General features: G+C 43.8%; 2 protein-coding genes across 4 annotated transcripts; one reads left to right on the top strand and one right to left on the bottom strand.

The window, feature by feature from the left end:
• The first annotated feature begins 338 nt into the window (after positions 1-338).
• Positions 339-13,704, top strand: LOC128747455 (coiled-coil domain-containing protein 9B). Of its 3 annotated transcripts, none has more exons than XM_053845347.1 (14): positions 339-859; positions 3,158-3,265; positions 3,339-3,443; positions 4,337-4,489; positions 4,821-4,970; positions 6,909-6,959; positions 9,925-10,103; positions 10,709-10,749; positions 10,827-10,877; positions 11,019-11,115; positions 11,229-11,259; positions 11,321-11,735; positions 11,803-11,882; positions 12,140-13,704. In XM_053845347.1, the coding sequence occupies exons 1-14, from the start codon at positions 755-757 to the stop codon at positions 12,164-12,166; spliced, it is 1,593 nt and encodes a 530-aa protein (XP_053701322.1). In that variant the 5' UTR covers positions 339-754; the 3' UTR covers positions 12,167-13,704. The 3 variants fall into 3 exon arrangements, with proteins under 3 accessions (XP_053701322.1, XP_053701321.1, XP_053701323.1); XM_053845346.1 differs by having other exon boundaries at positions 340-859; positions 11,800-11,882; XM_053845348.1 differs by lacking the exon at positions 339-859 and adding an exon at positions 869-1,829 and having other exon boundaries at positions 11,800-11,882.
• Positions 13,705-17,347: 3,643 nt separating this feature from the next.
• LOC128747563 (putative transmembrane protein INAFM2) lies at positions 17,348-19,172 on the bottom strand. The gene has a single exon (XM_053845526.1). It carries the CDS (start codon positions 18,849-18,851, stop codon positions 18,357-18,359), a length of 495 nt encoding a protein of 164 aa, XP_053701501.1. The 5' UTR covers positions 18,852-19,172; the 3' UTR covers positions 17,348-18,356.
• Positions 19,173-19,865: the final 693 nt, after the last annotated feature.

Raw genomic sequence — 19,865 nt, 5'->3', positions numbered from 1 at the left:
GGCGACTTTCAGCGTTGTGTGCGTACACTGGCCTCTAGTGGTGAAAAGTGGTGAACGGATTTAATATTGTTAAAACGTCTTGACCGTTTAAAAGATAATGCTCAATGCAAGCGCGCTTTGTTTACATTATCCCTCAAAACGTTTATTTTAGTTTGCTTTCCTATTTTATGCGACTCAAAACATACAAAGGAATCATGGGAGTTGGACTTGTGGATACAGCTGCATTAAAAAAAAGCTGAAAAAATATGGTAATGTGTTCATAATAATTATCCAATTTGTAAGTATACAAATATTTTAAACTTGTTTCTGTTTAATATTGGACTTCAATGTCATGTACTCAGGATAGAAGCATAAGCTAATCGTTAATTTTGTTAAGGTTTAATATATTAATTAATACTATATTGTTGTTCCCACTGCTTTCTTTCTTTATATTAGTGATTTTTACGATTAAATTATGCATCGAAATGTTTTGTTGACAGTCCTGTCAGACGATAATTCAACTACTAAGGTTGACTCCGAGATGCTAACTTGTAGCCAACACGCTAACGCTGACGCCAATATTAAGCGACGCAGAACTATATTTGATAATTTGTGTGGAAAGGGTTTTGTATTGCGATTCGGTGGTGCTCACATATTTAGATGTGAAAATACGATTTCGGTGTGTCTAGAATAGTGTAGTGTTTTGATATTTATTATCAATGAAAAACAAATTTTAGTTTCTGGGGAGGAACGATGAGTCAAACATTTGACCTTTATGTGTCGATATGTGCTTTTAAGCTTCATTCTTGTGTCAGCAGACAACTATGTGCACTGGCTGAAATTAGAAGACTATGATGCCTGTTTTTCCCAGCTCTCTAAGGTAAGAGTGGGCGACACTCTCACACCTGCTGAATCACCGACATCTTCTTGCTGTGAGACTATGTTGTTGCTTCATGGCAACTAAACATTGTACATAACTCTTGCCCACTTTACAGAGGTTGATGGGTTTTGTTTATTTTGTTTTGTACTTGCAAAAATAGACGTAAATAAACATGACGGGAAAAAAAATAGGTCACTGCTTCTTGTGTAGTGTGGAGATTAGTAGGAACCTTCTGTACATAGAATAAACTGGTATGAAGGGAATGTTCTATCTTTTGACTGAAAATTCTTCTCTTCAGTAATGCCAATTCATTTTGTATGGACAACCATCCATTTCTATACCTGTTCCTACTTACTGAATTTGAGTGTTGAGTGGCAGAAAAAGAAGGACCGGTGTCTGACCATCCATGCTGGCAGACTAGCAGGTCCTCTGGTAAACGTGTGGGAGGATCAGGGCTGTAAGCTCAGAGTCGTGGTCAGTCACAATAGCTACAATGTTGGTCAACATTGTAGCTATTGCCTGGCAGTGATGCACTGTCCTTTTTCTGTGACGATGCCACAGCCTTTGTGATACATAACAGTCTCCTCTCTCTAAGTGGATTCTTCAAGTTGCCTCAGACAAGGAAGTATTAATAGAAAAGAAAAAAAATGTAAGACTTTCTTGTACTTTTATACCAGAGGAGGGGAATGAGCAAGTGCCGGAGGAGAGAGAGAGAGGCTGACAGAGCATATGTGCAGGAGGGTGGGAGGGTTAGAGAGAGACAGGGAGAGAGGGAGGACAGGCGGGTGGGCTGTGTGAAATCTGTTAACAGGGAAGCACTGTGCGTTCGCTGGATATGTTGGCTTTTTGCCCAACTTGGCTCATTGTGATCGAGGCATGATCGTGGACTCCAGGCAGCAGCCCTGCCCGCTGCTCCGGCCGCCTCGCTCCTGGCCCCTGCCTCGCCTCCACCGCTGACATGGACAGACCCGTGAGTGTGTAGTTTCTGCTCTGTTGCAGGTTTGTCTGCTGCGTTTCACTTGTCTGCGATGTGCTTTCGCTCTCAGCCGAGGGGAGAGAAATGTCTCTCTTCTGACCCAACCCTCTTCTTTCTTTATGTCCCTCGGCAGACCTCATGCCTCTCTTTATTTTTGTGTTTCTGCTGCTCAATAACAAACAGCGACCCTCGGATCCTCGGACAACTCTCCCAGGCCTCACTTAGATTTGGAGTCAGCAGCGTGTTGCTCTATTCTTAGTGGCGTGTCCTCATGTTTTGTTATGTTTGGATACCGGGACAACTAAGAGCTGTGAGCTAACTACTTTCCAGTCTGCCTCTTCCTCCATGAGTGACTTCTCTCTGAGCACTCTGCAAACAGGTTTGACATTCTGAATCAGGATCTGAGCCTTTAAAGAAAGGTGCAGCTGGGATTATAAACAACAACCCGCCCAACTGATGATAGGAAAAGCCTCCGATCCTTTCTGTCCATCCTGCAGTCACGATCGCATCTTCTCTCTCCTGCACTGAGTCACCGTGCTTGTGATATCACACAGAAACAAACACCAGCAGCCTGTCATCACCTTTGCTACAGCCAGGCCTGACACAGGGACACGTGCGGCTGCTGTATAAGACGGTATCACACGACGGGGCTGAACAGTTTTGGGCTGAATTTACCACTTTAGTTGTTGCGGTACATTGTGGGACTTACACCTATACGTTCTGCCACAAAGAAAAGTGTCAGATCTTCATCTAGCGGAGAGAAAGTTTCTCTGGTGCTTTCTTTCTTTGGCTCATTTACATAAAGAGAAGGGTAATTGGATCCAACCACAACATTCATTTCCAGTGCATTCTGCTCCAACGCCTTTGCTGACCTCCACTGGGCCATGCGCTTGGAAGCTGGTTGTTTTCTCTTTGAAAGCGACAACACCGGTGGATATTTTGGACGTATGACAGTTAACCCTGTACATAGAAGCTGCTTGTTAGTGCCCCTCAGTTATGCTTCAGTCCAGAGGCAGCACCCCCGATATCCATTTTGTTGTATCACACTGATGTGCTGTTCCACGAGAGCACATGCTCTCCTGTTGCCTCGCTCAGAGGCCTCTTGAGAGTGAGGAGGCTCGCCCTGCTGACCACGCCGAGATGTTTGGGATGCTCTGCATATGCATTCTCTGCGTGTAACTGAGCTGAGTAATGAATGCTCCATCTGTGGGGGCAACAGCATGGTGTGTTCTCACACCAGACCGGGACCTTTTGTAGACCGCAGAGCTTCATCAGCAGATGATGACTCCTGTGATCATCCTGTGACTATTGTCTGTTCTCAGATCTCCACTGACACGGCGCCCAAACGAGACCATGAGCGGGACCTGGAGCTGGACAAGAAGATCCAGGCTCTCCGCAGGAAGAATGAAGCACTCATGAGACGGTACAAGGTGAGGGGCGTTTACCGCAGTCCGTGTCCACTGACTGCAGAATGTTTTTGATGGGCTGCCTGCTTTGGTTCAGGAAGTAGAAGAAGACAAGAAAAAGGCCGAGGAAGAAGGAATGGCGCTGCACAATCGAAAGGGCAAAGCCGATGACCTCACCATCACCATCAGCAAATCCATCAGTGTGAGTCTGTGCGTGAGCTAAGACAGCTCAGTTACTCAGAAATTCAGATTCAGTACCAGTTCAGAGCAAAAATAGCAGTCGTAGCTCGGCTAATAATATTTGAAAGGCCATGGGTTTATTGCCATCTCTACTGCTGAGGTGTCATGTTGCCCCAACCTTCTGACAAACTGTATTAGAAGGACTATTGAATTCATATAGTAAAATATAGATGTGTGTTAGTGGCCTCAGGCTGCACTTGTGTTGCCAGATCTGTCACAATGAATCGACTAAAACAGCTGTTTCACATCCTGATAGTGTAATCATGGATGTTATGGTAAAATTAGTTGTATAAATAAAACAATTAGAGCATTAAATTAGACGTGAGACAGCAACTGCTGGGCATTTAACTTTCAGCTTTCCTTCTGTTGTTTCTAAATATTGTATTATTATAGTATTATTAATTATTAGCTTAACTTAAAATTTATATCTGTGTTTTCACCCCCACAATTCATGTTTTACAAGATTTATACATAAGCAAATATCCTAAAAGAGATGTTAGAGAAACACTGTTTTTACTTTGTGAAGTGTATTACAAAGTTACAAGTAAAGTAAGTTAAAATAAATAGTTAAAATAAGTTAAAATAATTATTAAGTAAAAATAGAAGTATTTTCATATAATTATTTGATTTAATATTTTGTTTTTCATAATTTTCTTTGTGTTTTTGCATAATATTAATTTTTATTCATTAGAATTTTGTTCATGAAGATTTTTCTGCATCAATAAATAAGATCCAAAAACAACAGCTAGACAATATATTTTAATATGTTGACGCATTTTGAAATGTTTCAGGAAATTGTAATTTTGGAAATAAATTTACAGACGGCTGATGTTGTTTCTTTGTGTTTGTGAGCAGGACAGTCGCGTGGTGGTGACGAAGCCAGTCAGCAGTGGGTCACCGGTGGGGAAAGGGCAACAGAAGTTCGGGTCTGAAGGCAGTGATGGAGTTCCACCTAGTGTCGGCAGGGGCCAGAAGAAGCAGCTGGTGGTCACCATGACTGGTAAAAAGGTGAGATATAGTTGCTGTCAATGGGTTGTTGACACATCTAGTTTAGGCATGGTGGAGGCTGGAAATGTAACATTTTGTTTCCCAACTGACTGGACTCTCTGAGCTCTACTCTGAGTCTCAGTTGACACTGCTCCTCTTAAACTTTATGAGCATATGTGAAGGTAGCCAAGCACCTAGCTGCCTTCAAATAACCTCCAACTGGTTCTAAAAGGGAAGAAAGTATTTATTGTTAATTGAGAAGTATTTTCACTTTATGCTTCACTTTCTGTAAACAGGATGCAGAGTATACACAGACACATTTATTAAGTTTCATTAGTCACTGTCTTCCCAGGGTAAGAGAGTGGTGAGTGAAGTGCCGGAACTGAGGCCCGACTCCACAGATGTCAAGAGCTGTGCTAATGAGGGACAGACGAGGCGCGGCGAGTCACACGGCCGAGGGAAGCAGCCGCATCACATGTCAAAGAAAGACACGGCAGCGCAGGTTTGGATCCGACACACGCTACACTTGACCGATCACGGACAGCCTCCGCTCTCACTCCCCGCTGTGCTCCCCGGTGGTTTGGACCTGCTTTACATAGATGTCAGACATGTTCACCGGCCACACCCCTGCAGTGGTGCCACACAAAAGAGCAGCAGACGGGGGGAGGACTGCTGCTGACTGGAGGGAGATTAAGGATGAAGGGATGATAATAGAGCATCTCCTCTTAATAGAGTTTAACTGAGAGCATTGTTTACTTTTTGCTAACCATCCACCGCAGAGACAAAAGATTGACAAAGTAGTTAGAGGGAGATTTTTTTCTTACCAGAGTGCAATATACTGTGTCGGAGAAAGAAAAAAAAAGAAATATTGCAAATATAACTCAATTAAAGTATTTATTAATCAGGTAAATACACCCATAGTATTTCATTTTAAAGCCCCAAATTTCCTAAACATCTCTAATGTTATTTCAATTGTTTTTATGTGTATTTATTGATTTGTAATTGTCTAATAAAAGATATTTAACAAGGAAAACAGATTACAGAATAGCATCTGAACATAAAGAATACTGTAAAAAGTATTATTATTGTTATGTTTGTAAGAGGAAAAAATGTGATATGTGTTAAATATATTAATATATGGGGGTAGTGTTTGACAAAAAATGACGTTTCAGCTATGACAGTAATATGACTCGGCAGAAACTGTAAAATATTTATAAGAATTATTAAGTTATGAATGAGATAATTGTAGAATGTGTCTGTCTGCTTGGACACAGAAACATGTGCGCATGTTTCCCTGCCTGCTGGCTGAAATGCCACACGGACTGACCTCCAGCCCCCTCAGTGCACGCAGAGACTGTCGAGCAGCTGCTTCGTCACTGACACACACACACACTTTCACTCCATTACCAGACGGCGGATCCTTACCCTGCACACACATGCAAAGTGTGTGGGTCCTTGCGCGGTTGTGAACATGATGTGTTGTTGCTTTTATTTATGGCTTGCTAGCCTTTACTCACACAGAGTAAACGGACAGAAGTGGCATCTGTTAGCTGCAAAGACCTGGTCACCATCGTCAGTGGCTGGGGTTCAAGATATGAGAGCAGAAATATTTCCAAATATATGGTTATTTAGTGTCAGGAAACACGTGACAGCTGCCTGACAACAGAGTAAAACATCTCGCAACTCGAGAGAACTGTGGAGTAGGGGGTGCAAAGATGGAGGAGACTCCTGTCTCCAGCCCACCGTCTGTCTGCGACCCCCCTGGTTCTCCACCCTAAACCCTCAAGTGGTCTGCTCTCCTGCGGCATGATTGTTCAACTCTTCCCACCATCCCGAAAAGACCCATTTGATCTCATTAACATGCAACTGGCTGCTCCAGCTGAAAAGACTCATTATGCTGCCAATAGGACAGAGATGGCTGAGAGCCAGAAGAAGGGAGGGTGAGACGGGAAGAGGAGTGAGATTGACGGGCGACGGAGTCAAGATGCTTTTAGGGGTCTCGACCTTGGTGTCCAGAATGTGTTGCCTTCACTATAATAGCTGCTATAACTTAGTTTAGTGACACTGTAAACACAAGGAAAGCAAGCTTGAAAAAGTTAACCTGGCTACAGGTGTCGCGAGAAATGGTCATAGCCAGCATTGACAAATATAAATGAAAATCAATAATGAAAACTATTTATATATGTCATTTATGAATAGGCAGTTTTCTCCCTCTTAGTCTGATCAGTCGAGGGATTAAAGATTCCCTCTAATTTTACGTTTCCAGAGCAGACTTCCTTTGAAGGTTTATTTTTATTACATCAGCCGGATCGTCTTCTCCGATGACCTCATTGTTTTTCCACTCTCGCTTCAGTCCACTAGGGCGCAGTGTCGGACTCCGAAACTGTCATATTGCGCAGCTGTGTTTTGTTCCCTGACGTCTTTTTCTCTGCTCCACCAGGGGGACTCCAAGCACAAAGAGGAGCTTCACAGAAGTCCCGAGCTCTTCCAGGTAAAGATTGTGTAGAACCTCTCGTAGGTGAAATTTTATGATCAATGTAGCTCATAAAGTAATGGGAAGCTATTTCCAATTATAATTGTAAAAAAAACAACCAATAGTAATAATAATGGTTACATAACAATTGTGTTAAATGACAAGTGTTTCTCACAGGATGTAAGCTCCAGTTAGGCAGTATTTATATGCATAATGTCACAATTCCAGAGAACAGAAATGTATTCTGAGTTAGGCTCGGTCAACAGCAACATTAACAATAAGGCCAGGTTATATTTCAAACCCAAGTTCTATGCATATGGATATTTTAAGGTTTTTTAAATGTTATCACTTGATCAAATAGAAATTAAATATAGTAGAGGTTTGTACCCAACCCCATAATTATTTCTAATTTTATTTATATTAATGATTATATTTTAATGTTTATGGTTATTTTTTTCTAATATATTTATTGTGCCCTATAATTTATTCTGCCCATCCCTTTAGAACAGGGCTGTCAAACTAGGTCACACAACACCTGACATTGCAAACATTGCTGGTGATCCAGTCTGTGATCCACTTGAACTTTCAATTTGGTTTTCTATGTATTTTGAGCTTTGAAATTACTTTGCCGGCCCAGTTTGGCCCCGGATCTGAGTTTGACACAGCTAGTCTAACAACATGCTGCATTTTCTTAGGAGCCCAAAGACAGTTTCATAGCTGTTACCATCACCCAAAATCTCCCTCTTGACTACGTCAACTATTGTGGTGTTCTGTTGAGCTCAATCTTTATACATGTTTATTTCCCTTTACCGCTTGAAAGCAGTGCTTTGAAAAGCCGCCGCGGGTTTCTGAAGAGCAAACATGGTGCACACTAACATCATGTCTGCTGTCAAGTCATCACTTGCTGTCTCCTAAGTAGATTCCACGTGCAACTAAAAATATCTCCCATCTAGCCAACATGTTGTCGTGCAAAACGCCGCGCGGTTCCCATCCCTGACGGCCGCGCGACTGGGTGGCGTGTTATTACCGCCGTCTCAAAGACGAGACATGTGACGAAGCGGCTGTCTGGAAGCGTTGGGGAGGAGGGGCTTCAAAGGCTGCCGACCCACGAGTGATGCTGTTCATGCCTCTCAGCTGTTTCTTTCCTTGTCTGCTTTTTGTTGCAGCGAGCGTCTGAGAACAGTGCTTTTTGATGTGTTGCATAATGTGTGAAGGTCGGACTCCCGGCTTTGTAAACTGCTTTGCTTAACAAATATGCTGAATTGACAGAAAGAAAGTCACTCATTCCTGTGGCTCAATACTGCTCTTCTTCATACATTTGAATGACAATAACCTTTAAAAAACTAGAAGAGGCAGCGTGAATTAAAATAAGGTTCTCAGTTATCTAAATATTAAATGGAAAGGTTTGAGTCTAGCTTGAGTGACCCTCCAGTTTTTTGGCACTCTGGTTTCCTCCTATGCTCAACGCTAAATTGTCAGTATGTGCAGTACTGGTGGTGCCAAATGCTTCATGTTTTGGCTTTTTGTGTACCTGTCCCGCATGGAAATCGCAAGTTCTTAAATTTATCTCAGTAAAGATTAGCACATAGCTCCACCTGCGCTGCCGTCTGTACTCCCTGAGAGGCCATGAGGAGGTGCGAAATTGAAAAGACCCAATTAGCCGGGTGGCTCAGGAGGCAGCGGGAGGCTACGTGTTGCGACATGAAAGAGGAAGCCTCCCCTGTGGCGGCTAATGTCCTTCGGGGTCAGGTGGAGAGGGAGGAGATGGAAAACAGAATGGACACAAGTGTTTACTTGGCTGTGATTGGTCCTCACGTCAGCGGAGAACATCACAACCCGATGTTCCTCTCGCTGTTCTAGCTTGGCCGTGAGAAATCATGGCGACATGTAGATTTGTTTTCCACAGACACTTAAATCCTGTCTCGACAGCTACGCAGAGAGAAGGAAAACAATCCTCGAAAAGCACTTTGAGATTGCTTTTACACAATTCCCTGTGAGCTCGGCTGCTGTTTGTAGTCCTGGATCGCCGCAGGGCTTCAGCGCGGAGAGCACACAGGCTTTTGATGTGTTAAAAAGCCTGCATCAGAGCTCCCATCTGTATTAACAAGTGCTCCTTTTTGCTCTCATCACCGTGATCAATAAAGCAGGTTAGGGTGGGAGCGCAGTTTGGGGAAAGGGTGGGGGTGACCATTTACAGTAGGCCGCACATTTCCGGGAGTATTATCGCCAAGATTGTGGCGGGACGCTTCGCTGAAACCGTGGTCGGCACACAAGAAGCTTTTTGTAATCAAAGCCGAGCTCGCTGGAGTCGAGAGAAAACCATTAGGCGTTACATTTAGACAGCTGATTGCTCTTATGTAAGAGCCGGAAAGTACAGGAAATGGCTCTTCGCTCTGTTTGTTTGGGATGAAGACGCTGCTGTTCTTTATGACCGCACAGACTGTGTGAAGCTCCACTTTATAAAAGCTAATGTCTGTTAGCTAGTGATTGTTATGTGAAGATCAGGTGACACATTGGTTGGTGAATTTCAAGTTCAATGTTCATTCTTATGTCAATATTTCACTTCCATTCAACATTCCATTGAACTCTTTGTTGAGTTGAAACTCTCATCGACTTGCTGCTGGACACTCGTGCTACAATACACAATACCTGAGTAGTTGTTGGTTTCCAGCTGCCGAAGCGACACAAGTTGAACTAAAATAAGTAGGTCAGTAGTTGGGGGGGTGTCTAAAAAGTTAGCGGAAAGCTAACATTGCGGAACAGATTTTACTTGTTCATCTTGTGGGTGAATTTAAGGTGAAGTTTATTGTGTTACTGCTGCATCCCATGCTCCCATATTGTTGCACAACACGTTGTTCTTGTGGTACAATGTACATTGACTTTACCTTTATCATGACCCTCAAATGGCCCCTGGGCCTGACTTTAGCCTTGCCCTCTAAGTAAACGTAATCTTTGTTAAGAAGTGTCCATGTGTTTGACAAAGGAGCCGGAGAGCCCTGCGGCCTGCACAGACTTGAACGTCCCCACGTCGAAAGAGGAGCAGGAGGAGTACCTGAGGTGGAAGAGGGAGCGGGAGCAGATCGACAGAGAGAGAGTAGCACGTCACAAGAACTCCAAGGGTCAGTGGAGGCGAGCGTGGGACATGGACAAAACAGACAACATGTAAGACCTCCAGTACATCCAACACTGAGTGTTCTGCCAGTTTTATTTTGGGGCTAACTGATGACAAGAGCATGCCTGAGTGCTTAACTTTGTGTGAGCTTCATCATTATTAGCTGAAGATTTGCAGCTATGAGATTGAATGAAGTTTTCTGTCTGTAACTGCTTGAAGGAATTTCTCCCTGATCTTTGTGTTTGGGATCTGAACTTCGTGTTGCTGAAGCTGACTAATGAGTGTTGAGCGCACTTGTTTTAATAGCCTAATAGCTTGCTCCATCAAATTACATAACCTGAAGTGAGGAGGAGACACAAAGCTCATTCATCTGAGAGCTTGCTCTTTCAACAGACGCGCTCTTGTGCTGGCTAGAATTGATGCGCTGTTTAAGGAAGCATCAAAATGTAAAGAGACAAGGGAGGCGCGGCTATTTTTACCCGGGATGAAATGCCTTGCCTTATTTGGAGAAGCAGTTGGAATAGTGGAGGAAATGTGTTTTTGAGGTGATTGAGTTCCGAGAGAGCGCCGGTCCTGATGACTCGTTTTATGTCAGGTCAAACTCCTGAAATGTGAATGAGCCATCACGTAAACAACACTCTCTGTCTGCTTGCAGGTTTTCTGAGAAGAACAGAGACTGGGGGGCAGCGGGAAGAGGTGACGCTTTTCTACGATTGTATCCTGAAAATGACAATTTTCACTGACATTTGTTTATGATTCATCTTCATTCTCAGGAGGTAGGAACTCCAGAAAAGGACAAAACAAGTCAAACACTGAAGCAAGAGGTGTGTATTTTACGTTGCAAACCAGCTTCATTCTTACTGAACTTCCTGTTGTAATGTGTTAAATGACACTTGGCAACGGCTGTTTTCTTCCGCTGCTGTTGGTTTTGTCCAGGTTGAATGATCATTCTTTATTTCTCTCAGGTCATGAGAAGCAAGGCAAGGATCGAGGCGCTAAAAACGTTCAGGCGACGAGCAGCAAAGCCAAAGGCAAAGATCGGCTGACCGGGCGTGCGAGGAGGTGAGTGTGGAGGATAGCATGAAGAAGCAGATGTTCCTCTGTGAGTCATTCATTCATCATGTACTGCTGCAACCAGACTGGGAGAACCTTTATTTGCTTTGTTCCTTCCTCAGATGGCAGGAGGATGATGAAGGTCAGCAGCAGGTAAGAGGTGGTCACTCTCACTTAGATCCACAGGTTACTCCAGTCTTATCTGCTCGTTCAGGTCTCTGAATCGACACTTGAAGAGTTCCTGGAGGAGCTGGACGCCCTGACTGAGGCTGATGGTGAAGACCAGAAAGATCAAGTGTCTTGTTTGGATGGAACATCTGTGAGTGAACCTCCAGGTGAAGCCTCCGATCTGACAGAGGAAGCTTCCACTCAGGGTAAGTCAGGAGGTTCGTCCCCTCGCCCTTCAGAGAAGAAGGTCCGCTTCGCCGAACAGCCCACCCAAATCACAGACGGCCAAAACTCTGCCGGTTCTGAGTCAAGTCAGAAAGTCAATAATGACCGAGTCGTGGAGGAGGGAAGCCCGTCTTCTCCCGCTTCCAAAAGCACTGAAACGCCTCCAGCCTCCATCTCCAATGGCTCGCTGGATGACATGTCTGTGGAGATCCCCAAGTGCAACACCACAAACACAGGTATGACCTCACTTCCTGTCTCTTCAAATCAAATGAATGGTGCTTAACCAAACTGCTTTTCAAGAAGAACTGATCGACTCGGGTCTGTCCGTGCTGAGCCTGGAGTCAGGAGAGCCACACCCGACTCACTCCACCAGCAGTGACAAGGTCAGTGCCCAAGTCGGTCGATAGCGTGATAATGGATGGTGAAGGGAGGCACGTCACCTCCTCTGCTCTCATGAGGGAGAAGCTTTAGCATCACCAACACCAGGCAAGCAGCCTGTGAATCACTTTTCAAGTAAAAAACAAAACGTAGTATTTCATGAAAAAAAATATTGAAATCTGTTAGAATTATTTTTGTACTCACACTCTTGAGAGTCGGACTGCAACAGGAAATAAAAGCATCTGCCTTTCATTCCTCACAGGCGAGGGAACACGGGAAGGTTGTTTGAAGTGCTCCGCTGATCGATACTGAAGCCAAAACACAGTCCCGCAGTCGCCTCTTCAGGATGAATCACTGTGCAGGACGCTGGTTTGAAAACTGAAGATTCTGAGTGTGATGATGCACTTTACTTGTCACATGATCCGCCGTGGAGTCTGCTGCTTGAGTGCAATATACCTGAATGTTTACATTGATGTGAAACTGCAAAGTGACATGTCACTTCCTGCTACGTTTAATGTCGTCAGACCTTTAATTGAAGTATTTTGTGCCTGATTCTGCCTTAGAGGTCGTCGCGTGTGTCGACAGAGAAATGTGAACTGATCCATGATGGTGATACCTGATGCACAGTTTTTGCTCTAAATACAAAAATTGAGAATTATTTAAACAATTTGGGTCATATTACAATCCAGTATTGCAAAATTTCACTCTGGCTTTTTATCAACTGTCATATTTGAATACTGTATCCCAGAGGTGTTGACTTGCACAGATTGAACCACAATTTTTTTTTTTAAATGGCAAAAACATTTTTTGCTTATTAAAAACTATCATAGCAAAGTATGATAAACAAAATTATTTAACCTTTAGCTTTTATTTCAAAGTCACATAGCTAGATTGATTTGGCTGGAGATATTTGTAACAAAAAAAAATCCTATAAAGTAGTAAATTTGTGTGTTTTACTCCTTTTAAATGGTTCAGTTTGTGGTCACAATCTTTGGGATCCATGTGTTTTGTTTTGTTTTTGTCTTTATTTTTGACCATATAAGACGCTCCATCTGATGAGCTGTGCCTTCTGTGTGGGCTGCTGTTGATATATTTAGTGGCTTTGTGTCAAGTTAATTTATTTCTAAGCGGTCATGATGTGACACGTCTTATGCAATAACATGCAGGGGTTGCATATCTTGAGCTAAAAGTAAGGACTCTGGTTTCCTCCCGCACTGGTAAACGGTGAGTCTAAGTTGTCAGTAGAGTTTGAGGTTGTCTATATGTGCTCTGTCAGCAATAATAAGTTATTAATAGACAGATAGTTGAGGTATAGTAAAGTCAATGAGTCTGTGAGCGACAGCCTGGGCAGGTCACATGTAGACAACCAAGGGCACATTTTCAAATTTGGTAAAAGAAAAGGTAAAAGAAGAACTGCTGTGATAAAGTTGTGAAAGCCAATACGTTTATGATATGTCATTTTCAAAGCACTTATTCCATGAAAATGTGCTACATGTTGACCTTTTATCATGCGTTGAGATGTTTACTAATGGTTGCTGTTCCTCCTCAACAGAAGTGTTAGATGACTTCAGCTTTACACGAGTGGCCACTTAGTAAATCCACTAGAAGAGACGACGTAGCGCTGTTTTGAAGTACTTGATGTATCCTCCATGACTTGCGTACGAATTTAGCTTTAGAGTTCACGATACCTAGCGACGTCATTTTTTAAATTCTCATCGTGAAGGACTGGACGTAGCTGGCGGGGATTCGTTTGCTTGTTTGATTCTGTGTGCAACATATTTGTAAGAAAGCATACAGCGATGAATAAAACTGTTTTTTTTTTCCAGGCTCTGGCATGTCTCTCGGTGCTTACGGCGGAAATGAAACGGCAGATGTGACAGAAATGTATTAGAACACCGCCGGTCGGTGAGTTTTGACCTCGCTCCACCGCTTCGGCGTTGGATTCGATTAATTTCACATGAGCTCTCTGCAGTCGCTCAGTTGGAAAGAGCCCCTGCGCAGCCCTACAGGTGGGACCTCCCATAGGTGCTACTATTCATTATCTCCTCTCGAGGCCGTCTCCATGGCAGCCATCTGTCGCCGACGCCACACTGTGCCGGGAAGTCTGCCGTCTTTTTATTCCTATTGCTCCGGCAGCGACACACATCACAAAGCTGGCTGTTAGTGTGGAGTGTCTAACACTCCATGGTGGGGGTGTTGCTGGAATATAATGGAAATAATACCTGTAGGCTGTTTTAGAGTAGTGGAGTGCAGCGTGGGATTAGAGCTGTGCTTTCACAAGCCTTTGTGAAGGAAAATCAAAACCATGAAAAGATGTGTCCAGCTGCGTCTGTTCTGTAGTTGATCATGCGTGGCAACATATATCTGCTATGTCCTTACTCAAGCACTGTCTTCAGACTAAATAGACACTTAAACTTATGCTGCTTGTGTTAGCTCGGCGTCATGAAGGGTCCAACCGTAGCTCTTGCTTGTGGTCGGTCTCCTACAAACTTGCCTCCAGTCTGTACATCATTAGCGATGATGGATAAGCGGAAGCAAGGACCAACGCAGTTTTTGTGACCCTGACAAGCTCACTGCACAACCCCTGATCCAAGGCTGGAGGAGCCAGACCTCTCTGCTTTCATTTATACGAAGCTTTTTATTAAATGTCTTTTAACTGCGTGTGGATTATACGCGCTTCTAAATATACATCAAAGCTTATCCAGCGTGGTTCCATGATTATTATCGCACGTTTCCTTCCTCCTGTGACCCATTTCTGCCGCATCTCTCATCAGACAATGTCCCATGAATCATACCGCGCCTCTCAGCCCAGCCTGGATTTACGTTCTGAACTTAACACACTGAATCAATATTCATCATTGCTTCTCTGCTCCTTATGGAGTAAACTGTAAATTTGTCACACACCTTCATGTTTTTGTTTTGTTCACCTCATATTACCCTAATTTATTTTTGGACAACCCCTCGTGAGAAAATGCTAATAGCTCACAGCTTTTGTGGTCATGTCAGGCTCAAAACAATGCAACGCTGAAAAGTCTTTGTGTTGTGGCCTTAAGCTGCCGCAGAGAATATATAGAGGGCTAGATGGCAAGGTGCCTGTAGTGATGTATTGAGTTAGCAGATGCACTGTTAGCCATTTTACTTTAGAATACATAAATAGATAACATCGATGCCCAAATTCATACCTGTATACTCATGAATATTTATATGTGCACACTGCTTTGCTTTCATGGAAATATACTGTGAGCTACAAACATAAATAACTAAGTACATTAGACGCTAGATGAATAGATATTAGACTAGCTAACTGCATATATAGCGCTTGGAAAATGGCTGATAATCTGGATAAATACGTGCGCTGTTTTTGCGACTAGGAAAAACACAGGGTGAAGGGAAAACACAAATTCACATAAGTCACGTTCAGGGAAGCCATATTCTATCAGCTGGCACGCACCTTAATGCTGTTGTTACTGTTACTTGGAAGCAGGAAGTTGCAGCTGGGACTGACGTCACAGCTGAGTTCAGTGTGTTACAAAAGCTATTCTCACATGGGCCTTGTCTGGATATAGGCGACTTCTTGATAAATATGTTTGTTTGCTGCACAAAAATCCACAGGATGAAGAGGTTGTTAGTTTTACTATATTTGTTTGAGTCAAAACTTGTACTTCCTGTTTACATTCTTGGTTTGCATTCTCCCACTTTCCGACTCAGAAATCGGTGATGTCACCGGTGGGAGGCGTTTGGAACGACTGGGTCGCACCCTTGGACATTGAGATACTGTAGCTACATATAGTGCAGAGAAGGCTTGTTAGCTTTGTAAGTAAATAGCAAAAAATACCCCCAGATCATGATAACAGAAGTGTTCAATTCAGTAGTGTCTAGTGGGATAAGTGACTGGATATTTAGGCAAGTGGATGTCTGGGCAAACCTATAGAAAGTTACGTGGTTAAGAAAGTTAGCCTAGCATCTCTGCTAGTCTGCAGATTAGCTCGCAGGATGTGGCTATATAGACATGTATAACTCTGGAATGTGTCTGATGGGGCTCACAAGGCGACCTATACTCTATAGAAACTCACTGTTTGTTCATAGCTTGAAGCTAAATGCTACCCTGGGTGGACGGCCCCCTGTCTGGCCACTGAACCGCCATCTTTCTTTCTTAAATATCTATATGTTTCCACTTATTTCTGAACGGGATCATTAGGATCAGAACCAAGTCCGTCATGATAAGGTGGATGAGTTCAAGAGGTCAGAGGCTGCGCTCGACCTGAGGTGTCAATCACGGCAATAACAGTCAGGACTGATGGAGTCCTTCGTCGATGGTTCACTCGCTTGTATCGCTGTGAACACATCAATCTCTGCCAGGGCCAGTGTTGTTGTTGAAGCTGCGCTGCCTGGCGATGAGGCGCGTAATGTCGTCACGGATGATTGGACTTCCTGTTTAGTTGTGTAGAGTCATGAACACACACACACACACACAGATCCTTCATGTCCGTCCAGTGAGAAAACTACAAACACTGACCCTGGACCAGGGACCCAGATGCATCGCCACATTTATACATCAGCCCGGAGCAAACATCTATTGGGTGCAGTTATCTCTGGTGTCATCAAACACTTTTTTTTAGGGAGATGAAAATAGCTCCTACTTCATTGTGTAATGTGTGCGGTGGAATCAATACGCCTCCCTCACATGCTGTGTGATTGGTCTCATCTCCGCTTCAGTCTGAAACATGTGACTGATGTCGGTAACTAAGCTCAGATCCCACACTCGCACTGCTGGGATCCAGATCACTCAATTATATTGAGATGATGTTCCAATCGAATTTGTGCTCACTTCCTGTTGGCGACTGTCATTGCAACTCTGACTCAGCAAAACGCTGCTCGCCATTTAGCAAGCTTTTATGGATCCATTTGTGCTGTGAGGAAGACTATTGAAATTCTGGCTCTGGATCAGATCTAATGTGTCCAGCAGCCTTTCTCATGAAATGAATCATTCTTTTCAGCAGCAGAGAACACTTCAGCAACACACACAACAAACTAGCATTTTGTCCTGTTTGTTTTCGTGTTTGGAGTTTTAGCAGCTGGTTGTGGGTTTGAATCTCAGGGACTAAACTGTTGCACAGAGGGCTGAAGTTTTCCAACCAATAGAGGACCAACTTTCCACCGCCGGTCAAGTGTTTTAGGAGGGGATTCGACCATCAGTCTGATGTTGCTTGTTTCAGCTGAAAACTAACTAGACCTGTCTGTGCTTGATCGGTTGGGACAAACTGGACCGCATTTGCTTCAAGTATTTGGGCATCTTCATAGCTAAAATCAAAATAACTTAAGGGTATCTCCATTCTGATGCTGATTTTAATCAAAACCATTTGCGATATAAGCAACATATTTATCGTTTACAATCATTCATGATTGCTTTTACAAAGATTTTTAATAATATTTAATATTTTTTTAAGAAACTACTTGCTGAACTGTATAACTTTGTCATCGGTGATGAAGATCAAACCACAATTTAAGACTTTTCAGTCAATTTTTTAAAGTATTTTTTATTTGTATCTTTGTGATATAGTTGTCTATCGTACGTATTGTAGCTTTAATAAAAATCTAATTACACTATAGGTTCATCAAGGCCAAAAAAGGGATGGATGGCAGTTCTATATGTACATACACAGTTACATTTACATGTTTTATGCACATACCTGAGCATAACTCAATATCGCAGGTCCTTATAGTCCAGGCTTCGTCCATACATGGCCTTTAGATGCAAATATTCGAGCCAGTGAACGGCAGTGATGTCAAGCTTGTGTCTCCCTAATTTCAGAATGTCTTTACCAGTGTGGACAGTCGGAGGTAAAGTGGACACAGGCGGGTTTAAGGCAAACATAAAACATAACAGACAGCATAGTGGCAAGAGCGGACACAGTCAGTGTTCATCTGTGCAGTTCGGCATCCGGAGGAGGCGAGGAGATGCATCGGTCCGACCTGCGGCGTCAACAGCTGGCGGTGTAACGGCACACGTGTCGGTGGACGGTGCAGGCCTCTTGACTGATTCAGCCTCTGCTTGTTGTCTTGTTTGTGTGCAGGAGACTCACAACACTTTGTTGCAGTGAGAAGACAACAACCAGAGCTGATCTGATCATTCAAGTGCGCAGTTTGGGGATCACTGCGGCGTGAGCCGACAGAAGACTAGCTTTCCATTGGGTAAATTCAGTGTATCATTATGGCTTGCTTCCCAAACACAGTCGTGTAGGAAATCATTTTAAATCATTTTGTTCAATAATATTTTAACTTTCACTCCAGATAAAGAAAGAAAATCTTGCTCCGTCACTGTAAACTTTGACTTCTTATCATAGACTGTCGGACTATTACTGTGTATAGTGAGGGCTTTTGAAACCAGCTGTGTTCCGTTACACCGCTGTCAAACAACAGCATCACTTTGAGTGACGTGGGTGAGAGTGAGGGGGGTGAGGCCTGATCAGTCTCCTCTCTCAGGCCGGCTCCGGTTCTGTGGGCGATGCTGGAGAAGTGGCCTGCTCCGGGTCCGGGTCCGGGTCCGCGTCCTCACGCGTGTCCGAGCTCTCCGTGGAGCGTCCGTGGGAAGAAGACGCGTCCTCGTCTCTCCCTCCGTCCCACTGTAAGGACAGCGTGAGCGGGGCCTGCCAGCTCTGGTTCACGGGTCCCGGTCCAGTCTGCGTGGTGGAGTCCGAAACATTCGCGGAGACGTTGGTGGCGGGAGTGACGTCCTCGTGCGTCCCCGGCTTCCCCGCCGCCGCCGCGGAGGTCGAGGTGGTGGGCTTCCAGATGAGGCTGTAGTAGATGGCCAGGATAATGGCCGCTAGCGACACCGACAACACGTACGCGAAGACGGTGGCCAGTCTCACCCACTTCTTGTTGGTCTTCGCAGCCATCTTAGCCTTCTTGTCCCCCGTGTAGGTCGCCGGTTTGCCCCGCTCCATATTGGGCATGAAGTCCCGCTCTCTCATGTTGCCCCGGTTTTTCCCTCGATGCTCCACCACCCCCTCCGTCTTGAAGCTTTAATGTTATCCACAATCCCCCCCAAAAAAAGACCTCCGGACCTCCTCGATCCTAATTTGCGGTTAAAACATCGGATCCTAAAACGCACTGCGCCTCAAACGCAGCATCGCGTTTCATAACGGACGTCCAGAGATCTCAGCATCCGGGACGGATGGCATCCGCGCGGGGCATTTGCTGTATCCACGGTGGACCGTTGGAGGACATTTGGTTCAACAGAAATGATGGAGCGGTGATCATCTGGTGCACAACTGTCTGTCTTATCCAGCAGAAGTGGCTGGATCAGCTAAAAATACAGGAGAGGGGGCGGGCGGTGGCTCTTAAAGAAGCAGCATCATCACACACCAACACACACACAAACATCGCATTGTCACAAAATCAATTATGTCACACGCTGATGGTCGAGGGCTCGGAAAATCAGGGACAAACTTTTGAACTCAGAAATCACTTTTTTTCTGACTGTTCAGTTCAGAAATTGTTATTAAACCTTTGTACTGAAAAAAAAAAAATAAATAATATATATATATATATATATATATATATATATATATATATATATATATATATATATATATATATATATATATATATATATATCAGATGTTTAAAAAAGACATTCTAAATGTAGTGGCTGAATGAGGTTTATTATAGATTCATTCCCAGCTACTGAGGGTGTGAGGCAGGCCTCCAACCCAGCTGGACACATATCTTGAAGCTCAAACTTACAGCTTCTTTTGCGTTTATCGAAACAAACTCCATTTATTCTCCTTCAGTTATTTATGTTTTTGGAACTTATAAGAGCAATGTTTACTACCTGCTGGTGCAACACAGTGACCTCTATGTTACATTGGATTCACTTTAAATCCCTTTAAATCAAACACGTTTAAAAGCCTTGTCAGGTGGCACAGAATGACTTCAGATCCCCAACCTTGAGTTTGACCTGGAAGACCTGAAGGTGGAATTGA

Source organism: Synchiropus splendidus, chromosome 16, assembly GCF_027744825.2.
Source record: "Synchiropus splendidus isolate RoL2022-P1 chromosome 16, RoL_Sspl_1.0, whole genome shotgun sequence".
Taxonomy (NCBI): Eukaryota; Metazoa; Chordata; class Actinopteri; order Syngnathiformes; family Callionymidae; genus Synchiropus; species Synchiropus splendidus.
Note: the sequence above shows the minus strand (reverse complement) of the source record. Positions and strands in the feature narration are given on the sequence as shown.